At 32.2% G+C, this 12,025-nt stretch overlaps 1 protein-coding gene across 1 annotated transcript in view; it reads right to left on the bottom strand.

Moving 5' to 3' along the window:
- The window catches only part of LOC118183992 (uncharacterized), a 543,427-nt gene that overhangs the window by 389,716 nt on the left and 141,686 nt on the right, over positions 1-12,025 (bottom strand). The window contains exons 13-17 of the mRNA XM_085809921.1: positions 5,123-5,284; positions 4,642-4,818; positions 2,567-2,692; positions 1,755-1,943; positions 332-508 (exon numbers count right to left, since the gene is read on the bottom strand). Coding sequence (XP_085666047.1) covers positions 332-508; positions 1,755-1,943; positions 2,567-2,692; positions 4,642-4,818; positions 5,123-5,284 — 831 coding nt within the window. The remainder of the gene's footprint in view (positions 1-331; positions 509-1,754; positions 1,944-2,566; positions 2,693-4,641; positions 4,819-5,122; positions 5,285-12,025) is intronic.

The raw sequence follows: 12,025 nt of genomic DNA, 5'->3' as shown, positions 1-12,025 counted from the left end.
TTAACAAAAGAGAAGTTATAACAGTGTTTAACATAAGTTTCACTTTTAGTTAAAAATAATTATCATGGTCTTCTTGAAAAACTCAGCATTTTGATAGAGTTTAGACATGACTGCTTATATAGACTCCAGAATATTTACCTGTTACATGTTAAGAGGGAAAAATTTTATTGGTTATGTTCTGATGGTACATACTTAACTATTATTTGAAATTCTGCCTGAGGCAGCTTCAGCTTTACTTACAAATATTTAAAACCAGACTCTTTCAGCACTATAAAAAGATACATAATTATACAAGGGAAATTTTAAAAAATCATTTGATATGACCACTTACAGCTTCATTAATCTTCTTGACAAGTTCTTGAGCTTCAGTATAGCTGAATTTGAACAACTCCATAACTGTAGGCTTACTGTTCTGATGATCATGAACTAAAACTTCCACCTTGCTCAGTTCAGTAGGTAATGAACTCACCCTGAATTGTGACTCCTGCATGTCCACTAGTTTTTCCAGCTACATGAGATATTACATGAGCTACATAAGTATTAGCAGAGTGCAAGAAAATGAAAAACTTTCAAAAAATCTTCTAAGTAATTAATTAATTAAAAACACAAGTTATTTTATTATTTGAATAATGTATTCCATTATTTGCAAACTGTTAATTTTATTGGAAACGTGTAAGTTAACACAAAAGTATGATTTGATATACAAGGTGTTCATTAAGCGCTAAATGTAAGTCGTTCCGTAGATTTCCCCCTACCCAAAAGGCAAAATATGTCGCAGGTTGGGACAATATGCAAAATGCTCCATAGAAAATTAGAAAGGGCGCATGTTGCTAGTCTAATCTTCTTAACCTTTTTTCGTGTTCGTGATATACATATTATATATATGATATGCGTGTTCGTGATATACAATACATTAAGCGCTGAAAGTAAGTCGCTCCTTAAATGTCTTTGGTAAAAGGTTGGTCCAACATGCAAAATGCTCTATAGAAAATTAAATAGCGCCATTGCTGCTAGTCTAACCTTCTTAACCCTTTTTCGTGTTACGGAATAATCATTTTAAATTATCCATCGCAGATGAAAAGTCATTTGATTTTAGGATATTACGTGAATAGTTCGTTATAATCGTCCTTCGTTTTAATAATTATTGGTTTAAATATCGGTACATATAATATTAAAAATCAAAACAGCTTATGCAATGAAGATTACAATAATTCATGACGTTCATAACATATTAATTTTATAATTTAAACATTTCAAAGCATCTAAATCATTATTTCTTTATTAGAGCTCCACAGTAACTAATTAGGAAATCATGATTAATATTTCAAAAATTTAAATTCAGCTTATAAAAATTTAATTCCATACCATCTGGAGTTGGTTATTTAATAAGAATTGAATATATCCACCTAATGAATTTTAAAAATACTGAAAATTATCATATCTAAAAGTTACTGAGGCGCAGCAATTAAGTGGATTCTAGCGGAAAATTATTTTAAAGAGTTTATCCAAGGAAATATAACTTTCAAATGCCTATTTCCATGCTTAGGAAAGAGATGACTTTCTAGCATAAGAGAATATATGTGTTGGTATTATTAAACCGAAAAAATAATTACTTAAAGTGCAACCTGTGATGAGCTAGTTTCGGAACAAGTAAACTAACACAGCTATTCAACACTGAAAATGTTCAGTAGCTACAGTGTATTATATTTTATCGTATCATAATCATATTTTATCGTAACATAATATTTCAATACCTCTTCAAAATTCCGGAAGTATGCTGTCATCATGGAAACTAAGATTTGATAGTCTGTCAGTTTCTTCTGGAATCCTTGATTTACATTTTGCAGTTGCTGTAGCATTTGGCGTCCTTCATTGTGCGTATCATCTTTAGGATTAAGATTCTCGGATCTCTTCAAGAAATTATCGATTTCCCCTTGGACAGACTAGAAAAAAAAATATATTATCTTGCCATTAACATGGAAACTTACAACATACTAAAAGTTACCATATACTTCATTATTTTCAGTGCAAAGTAAAGTAATGTGCATGCATTTTTAGCTACATGTTTGTAAATCAAATTAATAAAAAATATGAAACAAACTGAGAAATTAATAATGATGAAGAGTTTTAAAAATTCAGTATCCTAAAAGGAAAACTATGGAACCTAAAAAAAAAACTAAAAAATGCATTAACATTTATTTTAAATTTTTGACTTAATTTAGATATAAAAATATAATAATTTTAATTCATTGTAAAATCATTAAGCTAGAAGCGTTCACGTAAGGCATTCAGTGATTTGCCGATACATTCAAAATGAAATATAATTCACTGTTACTAATGCTGTTGCAACAAATGTTATATTGTAGTATTTCAAGAAACATCCCTGCGAATAGAAAACTTTTATTACGGTAAACCAATTAATTTAACACAAAAATTTGAAATAAGTAAACATTATTAAATTTTATAAATTAAGGGAAAATTACATTAAAAAGTTAAGTAGATCTGTTACAACCACATAGCTAACGATCACACAAATGTAAATAATACCGAGAAGGAAGCAATGTACCTTGATCTGTGGTAAAAGAACTGACATACGATTTTCAAGAAAAGACAAAATGGACTCCACTCTATTTAATTCTTGAGGAATCACGGGAAACATTTTACGCTCCAGCTCATTAACACATTTTATAACCTGAAAAAGAAATCTCACATTTTAAAACAATTAAACGAGACATATAAATAACAATACATGAATACACACGCGGAAATTATGGTTGGACGCGAAATGTCTTAATACGATTTATGTATCATCTAAAACAACGGTGGCAAATAAGTAAGGAAAGCGAAAAAGGATCTGAATTAAAGTCACTGGATGCTCTTACTTAAGGCACAGTTTCAAAGGTTGTTCTACGTTATTTTTAGTAGCTTAGTACTAAATCAATCAGTTCCTATCTCAGCTTTAAGAATTATATTCCTATCAATACATCAAAGGGACGGATTCAATAAATTTATTTCTAAATGAGCCCGATCAGGATATATTTTCATTTCATTTGCAATAGAGTCTGTGTTTTTATATTCCATTAAATAAAAGATGGCCGAGTCAATGAACATAATACTATAACATTTCAAGATTAGAAGTACCCAATAAATTCTAAAAAGACCACATAAGAAAACTTCAAGCAGATGCACTTCCTAATGGGCATTGTTTATTATTATGTGAAAATCTAAAATCTAATTATTGCATACCAGCTGACCTTAAAAAAAAAAAGGAAACCTTTTAAATAAGATATGCAGTAGCAACCATCCAACTTGATACACGTTCTGTATGTACGCGAAATTTTTTATTGGGTATACGAGATTTGTTTGGAATGCTAGGCATGTTTGATGAGTCGCTCAAGTTGATGAGTCTTGGCGCACTGCACACTTGTTTACCTTTTTCGAAACAACGCCACGACTCCTCATGAGCGTTAGTAAGCCTGTTGCTAATATTCAGTAAACAAGCCGCGTTATAACTCTCAATTTTCAAATGATTTTGTATCTTTCCCACATAATTGTTTGCAAATTCATTACTAATGAGGTTTAAGAAAGTTAATGAGAAAAGTAAAACAGCAAAGAAAACTATTAGGATCACCACAAAGGTGAAAATGAAATTGTTGGAGGGATGGGGGAAGGTATGAAGATGGTATATGTATCCCGGATTTGACTACTGCCAAGTATGCTGGTGTCTATGACTGTGAAAAACAAAGATGTTATTAAATCGGAACGTTCCTAAGGAGGTAAAATCGATTAGCAAAGATCAGAGACGTTAGAGCACGTTAAAAAAATTGCTTTTTATCTATACAGCAGAAAAACATTCATGCGCAGCATCATGTGCAGTGCTTCATTTATATGCAGTATATATTTCACTCATTGCATTTGTATTTTAGCACTAAGCAGTGTTATAATAATAACAGTTTGACTTCTTTATAAGAACGGATGAATTATTTTCTCTTTACTTTTTATTGGCAAAGTTCGTTTGTTATACGTCCAAATATTTGGAACGGAGTAATTAAGTATATACTGTAAATGAGTTTAGTACCAATAACATAAACCAGTATCATTGTCACTTGCACTAAACCCTTATCACTTATGGGTATGAAAAATAGATTACGACCGATTCTCAGATCTACTGAATATACATATAAAATTTCATAAAAATCGGTCAAGCCGTTTCGGAGTATTGTTACAAACACTGTGACACGAGAATTTTATATATTAGGTTTTCTTCCATTATATTTCTTATACAATAGGACAAAAATACAAATCAGGAAATATTTTTTGTCATTACATTAGTGCTTTGAGAGATATCAATACCTAATTTAACTCTATTTGAAATACGCTTTTCTTAATTAAACATTATATTAAAGATATTCCGCACAAAAGTTCCTATTTTTAATTTTTCTGCAAATTACTTTCACATAACCAGTCTGCAATAACCTAACTGTATCACGCTATTCGCAGTCCAAATATGAGTTTATCACCGATGTTTCAAAAGACAAAAGTTTTGAACGCGTGTCTGAAACACCCTCTACCCAGGTTTCTGTTCTGATAAACAAATCTACTAAGCGCAATTCATGCTAAAGTAAATTGAAATTAACTTACTCTGTGAGAATCTTTCACAAGGTGTTCCCATTGTAGTTCGGTCTCTTTGATAGCACTTAGTTCATTTTGATAATTTAACCATTGAGTGCTAATTGAGATGTTTCTCATTTCCAAGCGATTTAAGATATCTTCCACAGTAGAAATCGGTTGAGACATATTCAGATACATATCATCCACCTACAAAAACAAGAAAATACAATATCACAAAAATTCGGCTAATATAGCTTTTCATTTTAATCACAGCTTTGAGAAATTAATGGACGTTAGAGAAGGAAGTTAAAGAAGTATTTAACTCTGTTCTTATGATAAACATAACGCACTCTTTGTCATTTCGTAACAAAATAACGCACTCAAAATTCATGATAATTAGAAATAATTTAAAAGTTCTAACATATATACTAACACACGATTGCTAGGAAAAGCAATAAATATTTTCCAATTAGCCTAGCGCTGAATAAAAGTACAATAAAATTTAACTTACTTTTCGAGCATCGTCTAGAAAATTCTTCCCATTGTTGTTTAACTGCATTATATCTTGCTTCAGGGCGATTTGTTTCTCTTCAATGCCACGGAAATTTGATTGTTTCCCAGAATCAATGGCTTGTCGTACTAACCTCTCCAGTTCATCCATTTCTTTAGAAATCTAAAAATAATAATATCCATGGATCATTCATTCAGCTATTTCCTTATTAAGTACTTACTAACTGACAATTAAACAGAATTCGTATGTGAAGTTTTATTTTGTGAATGTTAAACTAGAATGTAAGAGTAATCTTTGACACCAAAAAAAGAATAAAGTAAAAAATTACATTTATAGGAATTATACAAATAGCTAATAACAATAAACAGTTATAACTAAAAATATGTGAAATTTTGAATTTAAAAATTTAACTAAGTTAACAATTTTTTTAATTTGAACAATCAGTCATGCGCGAATAAAGGGGCGGTTTTTATTATTTCAAGATGCAATAAATGACAGATTTTTTTTTTTCATTTCCTCTAAAGTTCTCTTATCGGTGTCAACCTCAGTATGATTCCTATATTGAGATCACATTGGCAGATATGTATTAGCGAGTTAAAGGCTCCAATTACCGCTTGATGTTTACGCCAGCGAGTTTATTTAAGTTAGTACATCAAGGTGTGTGGTTAGTACGGCTTAGTTCTATGGAGATCAAATCTAAGCCATAGCAATCCCGCAAAAATAAAATTCCGTATATTTGATACTCTTTTCGAATAAGCTGTGAAATATCCCCACAAACCTAAATTTCCGATGTTTGTCTTTAACGGATATTTGAAGTGAACAAAATACTCTATTACCACACCAAAACCCATTTTTTTTTGGGGGGGGTCACATATTACGATTTAAAATTGAACACCTTTTAAGCTTCAAAAGCGGTAAGATCAGAAAATCCTAACATATCTGCCCCCGCACACACAAAATTTGTATTAAATTTTGTTTCCACAAGGTCCCTTGTGGAAACAAGGACCACAAGGTCCCTCAAACCTGAAATCTTTGAGCTCCCGCAACAAAAGCTTTATCGTCAGTTCACAGTTTACGCATTTAATTCGTGTTATAGCACTGCTTTACAACCAAGTTCCTACCGTGACACTGGTGATGTATTTATGCTACGGTTTGAACGCAGCGGCAGGGATCCTTGCACAAACGCATTCGCAAAGCGAGCAAAACTTTAATAAGCTATAAAATAAAGAATTATTTCTCTTACTTTGCGAAATTAAGGCTTTCCTTTGACATATTCGAGTCAATTTCAGTGTTCTTTTGAGATAGAAATAAAAGACATTCATCCTTAGTTTCGCGACGATTAAAAGTCAAACTGTTTTGCTCTTCTCTCTGATTAATGCTGATTTCCTAATTCAAAATCATCTTTCTAAATTTATGAGTTTTATAAAATGCAACTGATTCCTGTTTATTTTGGGAAAATCTTATAACACATCCAAAGAAATATTAGTAAATTAATTAAATTAAAAAGATGATCGAAATAATTTTTCATTTATTTACCTGGGATAACACCTACTTTACTTGTGTTATTCGCCAAACAAATTGCAAGACTTTACACAAAACATTTGGCATTTTGAATGCTTAAGAAAATTACAGATTTTAAACGTAGATAGCTAACATTAAAATATTGTTTACGGGGAATAAAAAAGGCATCTTTCAAGCTCGCTAATTTTTATCAGTATCTGAAGTATCATCAAGATCATCATTAGAATTACTTGCAGAATTTAAATTATTAAAATAATTTTAGCTTGGTAATCTAAGCTAAAATAGTATAAAATATAAAAATAAAAATTAAAAAAAAAAAAAAAAATCCGAAAGCTTTCAGATTTTATACTATCCCCAAAGGGGCGTTTTTTAACGTTTTGTGAGTTAACTTTATTTACTAAATATCATGTTCTTCGCACTTAAACCATAAAATTCAGTTCAACAGCAATATCACATAATATTTCAAAGAGCAAATCTTTAGAATTTCCGATACATAGTCTCGCGCGCTGGAGATAAAGATTTTTTTTTTCCTTTTTTCGTACAGTGTTGCCATTGCTCGCTTTGAAATCGTTGAGTTTGTTTAATAAAAATTTGCTAAAGTTTTACAAAATATGGAATATACAATAAAACAAAATACAAATTCTAAATTCGAGCCTTCAAATGCCCAGATTAGAGTGAAGGACTACGTTATTCAAAATTTGATGTCTCTAGGTACCATTGTTTTATCACAGTGCGAGAAACATACATACACTCATGCAGATCATTATTTAATTTCTTTAAATATCATGCAGGGTTCTAATATTTGGTGGCAACAATTTGAAAAGAGAAAATCGTTTTATAGTGGACGACGCAAATTAATAGCCCTTTTTGGGCAAATTGCACCTTTGGGCTAATAATAACATATTTAGACCAGTAAACTAACCTAAATTAGTAAAATCGAAAACTTATTGTTTCCCGTGAAAGTCCCACAATATTTTTATCATTTCCTTCCAGTTATTAACCGCAAAAAGGAAATCCTTTTTAACTCGCCTTAGATTCAGTCACTTTCGATTTATGCATATTTATTTTATAAGGGCTGAAAATGAATCTATTTTCTCGGTCTGTAGTGAAGATCTCATAATGCCTCTCATGTTGTAGGATAGCCCATGTTTGAGAAACTTTCTGCAACTCTGAACTACTTAGGAAAAAAGACCAATTTTAATCAATTTAGGTATTAAACAGAAACAGAATTTTATCATTTAATCAGAATTGTTTCAATGGAATTCAGTAGATATAATATATTTTAGTTTACGTCACGTATTAAGAATTTATCTGTTTTTATACTTATATTCTTCTTTCATGTTTAACTCAGATGCTCATCTTAGCATTATGAAGTTGCCATCTGCCAACCTATGTATACATAAGTAAAGGAGGGAATGTATGGAATGTATAAACATTCGACAGTAAGTTTTCAGTGAATAAGCACATATTAGGGTTCCCACAACACTTTTTTTTTTTTTTTTGAATGATGTATGTCTGTCTGTGAGTGACGAATTTTTCGTCCATAATAATTCTTACATGAAACTTCCAAAAATTTCCATTTTCCATATTTCAACCTTCTACATTCATATAGCCCATCAGCGGCCAAGCGGTAAAGCCCCTGAACACTGGTAGTTAGGTCCGAGGTTCGAATGCCGCGAACGGACTGGCTAGGCAGATAGCTGTAGTGTGTTTAGCCATAATTAAATAAGCCAAACCAACCTACATTCATACAAAAAGTTCATTAGATTTTGGGTAAATTGGATAAACGGAGGTAACCCATACTTCTTAAAGCCCATACTTTCAATAAAAATTTTTTTTATTATTTAATCCAAAAATTTTCAGTTTTAGTACTCAAGACTTTTATATCAAAGGAACCACATATTATATTTGGCTTAAAATTGGTAAACCGGATATGGTACTTTACTTAAAACTCTGAAAACAAATTGGTATATATATGAATTTAACAAACATTCTCTATTCGTATAAAGCAAATTTAAATTAAAATTAAAATTTTAAATTCTTATGAAACTATATATATACAGGGTGTTTCTGAATTCGACAAATTCAGAGGGATGATAGCAAACATAGGGAGGATAAAGCACTACCATAGAGCATGGAGTCGCAAGCCACATTCAATGGGTGAAAATCGCAAAAATAGGCGACGACGAAGCCATTGAGCCTGATGAAGAACGTGGCCAAACAAATACGAAGAATAGGAATACCGGGGTCGAGCAGAAACCATTTATACGAGACACCTGTGGATACACTAGAGCAGTAATGACGACTAGCCACAGTCGGAACGCACAGCTTCTTCAGTCGGCACGCGACTAAAATATCCTTAATCAAAAATTACAATAAAATGACACTATGTAATTTAAATAAGTGTTTTACTCTGTTCTTGAACATCTTACTTACTTACGCATAATGCCACTAGCATAGGGACTAAGCCTAGATATAAGATTTTCATATATCGCCATAGAAAGGACATACATATTTATTGATCCAACTTATGACGTTTCAATTGTTTGGGCCAATCATATTACTTGTTACATGGCAAAGAATACGCCAAAGTTGAAGCAGCTAATGTCTGCTAAACGAATTCAAATTTATTGGAGCCTGCCAGTGAGTTTTAATGCTTTCATTGTTAAATAGATTCCAGTTTTCAGATCTAAGCATTTTGAGGTAACTTATGAATAATTATAATTTAATATCTTAAACGGAATGTAGAAATATAATGTAAAAACATGCAATTTGATAATACAGCAAAACACGAAAGCTTAGTAGGGAAACCAAGCTTATTCACATGCGCTCATCCAAAATAAGCCCAATAAAGCCGAAAAGAAGTATATAAAATCTAAAGTTAGAAGTTTAGCAAAGAGATGGCCGGGTGAACAGATACTGCTGTCCCGGTTTTGAACGGTTTAACAGTCTTGAACCCTCACAAATGACCCCAGCGAAAGTGGCAAAATTAAACATTGATAGTGGAAGATGATTTCAAGAGACCTAGATAGAATCATTTGGAGATATTGAACACAATAGGAAAGCATTATACATTCTGTGCGGAGAAAGTATTGTGTCTCGCACATCTAGCGTCAAACGGCACTTTAATACCAACCACAAAATTGTTCCCGAACTTGATGAAGCTGAACGGAAGGTGTTTATTGAAGGTAAATTTAGGAATTATAATTACCAGAAAGTTGGTTTTTGCAATTATGTTTCTAAAACAAATCACCTAACTACGGCCAGGTTTCAAATTTCACTGTGCTTGCAAAATATGGTAAACCGTTCACCGATGGGGATTTAATCAAAGAGGTTTTGAGCACCGCTCCCCCCCCCAAAAAAAATAGGTTCTGTGCACGCGGCTCCAAAAAGGTTCGTCACCACAGCACTCATGGAAGTAAGAAAGGTCTTAACTTCCTACCTCCATGACTGCACTAGAGGCTCTGACAGCACGAGGGATTATCTTCTCTTCAGCAGACATCGCCAGCACGCCGGGATGTTTCAACGTGTTCGGCAATACTTCGTCCGTCGGTGGTAGGTAGCTTCAGGCTAAATTAATAAGCTTCGCGGCCGCAAATTCGAACAATTCCTGTAACACTGTCTCGTTTTCCCCTTTCTGACGTTGAACCGTGATGCAAAGTAAGCCTGTTTAACGTCTACATGTTTTCCGATTAATTATTGGCCCCTTTTGTTCCATTCGACGTCACACCCTTCATGATTTTTCCCGCTAAAAGTGTTTGCGACCTCATGTTCTATGGCAAATTTTCATCCTCTTGATAAATACTATCACACTTCTGTGAAAATTAGAGAAGTTTTGGATTATGAGATAATCCAAAACTTCTCTAATTTAGTATTTAAAATAAGTAAGTGTTTGAGAACAAATACATTATATTTATAAGCATTAAATGTATTCTTCGAATTATGCTAAATGCAACGGGAATAATCTCATTATGAAGACGAGCTCTCTAGTTTGAAGTCACAAGATCTAGTTTTCTTGGCTAGCATAAAGTGCTACTAGACCGACTTCAAATTTTTTTATCGACTTCTAAGACTAGAAGATGAATACAACCGGGGATTATTTACAGCCTTCCCCGGTATTATTACACTCTTTCCCGGTTCCCTGTTATTGAACTCAATTACTTACACACAGCACAATCTTTGTGCTTCCAAATCTATCATCCACTTATGGATATAAAACTAAAGATAACGGTAAACTAAATTAAATTTAAAGTTAATCTAGCAGTTCAAGACTACACAAATTAATTTAACCAAGCAGGTTGACTCAGAAACCCACAACGGCGTAATATTAGACTTCGGCGGCAAGAATGCGAAGCCGAGATTCAGAATTCAAATAGTTGGTAAAAACAGCAACGTACGCATTCAATAACGAAACACACTCTGACTAACCTTTTCCCTACTTCAGTTTAAATACACTCACGCTCATCCTAATTCATTTACATCTTGGATAGGAAGCACGAGCGAAATGAAATGATAGGAAAGGCTAACAAATTAAAATAAATATTAGTAAATATAATATAAACCACCTCACAAAGCAATTAAAATTATAAGTGTCAATCCTCAATTTTCTGTTCCTTTCACTTTTGCGTCGATCCAATTTTCAAATAAAAGATGCTGGCACTAAATGTTATCGCTAGGTATTATTCAAAAAAGAACAATATACGAAATATAGATATGGCGGATTTTAAAAAATATATATACAGCAACAATTAAAATTCTACTGGAAATGCTAAACATATGTTAATTATAAAGATTTTCTGATTTTGTTCTTGAATTTTATGTGACGTAAGTGATGTTCAATAAAGCTAAAATAATAAAAAAAAACTTATGTATACATCACATGACTTCCTTGTACGGAATATTAAATTATACGCATTTCTTCCTGCATTTCATTTAAGCTTATTGAATTGAATTAAATCTAATTCGTCGATAGCGCATAAACCATAATAGAATAAATGAACTCTTTAAAATTCACTATATTTATTTACTATAGCTACACTTGGCACTAGGTTCACTTAAAAGCGTTACATCTCATTGATTTTATAGCTCAGAATGCACAGAAATTATACCATGTGAAGATATCTAATCGTTGCCACATGTTCTATTTAAATACTATAATAAATCTAAAACAATGTATAAAAGAAATTAAACAAATAGAAAAGAAGCAGTTTTTCACAGACGCCGCTTGCCTAATGCGCATGCGCTACTCGTAAACATTCTCCTCTATCCGAGATAGACTGGCGACAATGTTTGCTGCTAATACAAAACATTTACTTCCTCAAATTTCATTAGAGATATATTTCTCATTCAATAAATTCAGTTTTCACTTTGCGGCAGGGTAAA

This window comes from Stegodyphus dumicola, chromosome 2 (genome assembly GCF_044657685.1).
Source record: "Stegodyphus dumicola isolate Sdum_Otavi_A_Nest chromosome 2, ASM4465768v1".
NCBI lineage: Eukaryota > Metazoa > Arthropoda > Arachnida > Araneae > Eresidae > Stegodyphus > Stegodyphus dumicola.
Note: the sequence above shows the minus strand (reverse complement) of the source record. Positions and strands in the feature narration are given on the sequence as shown.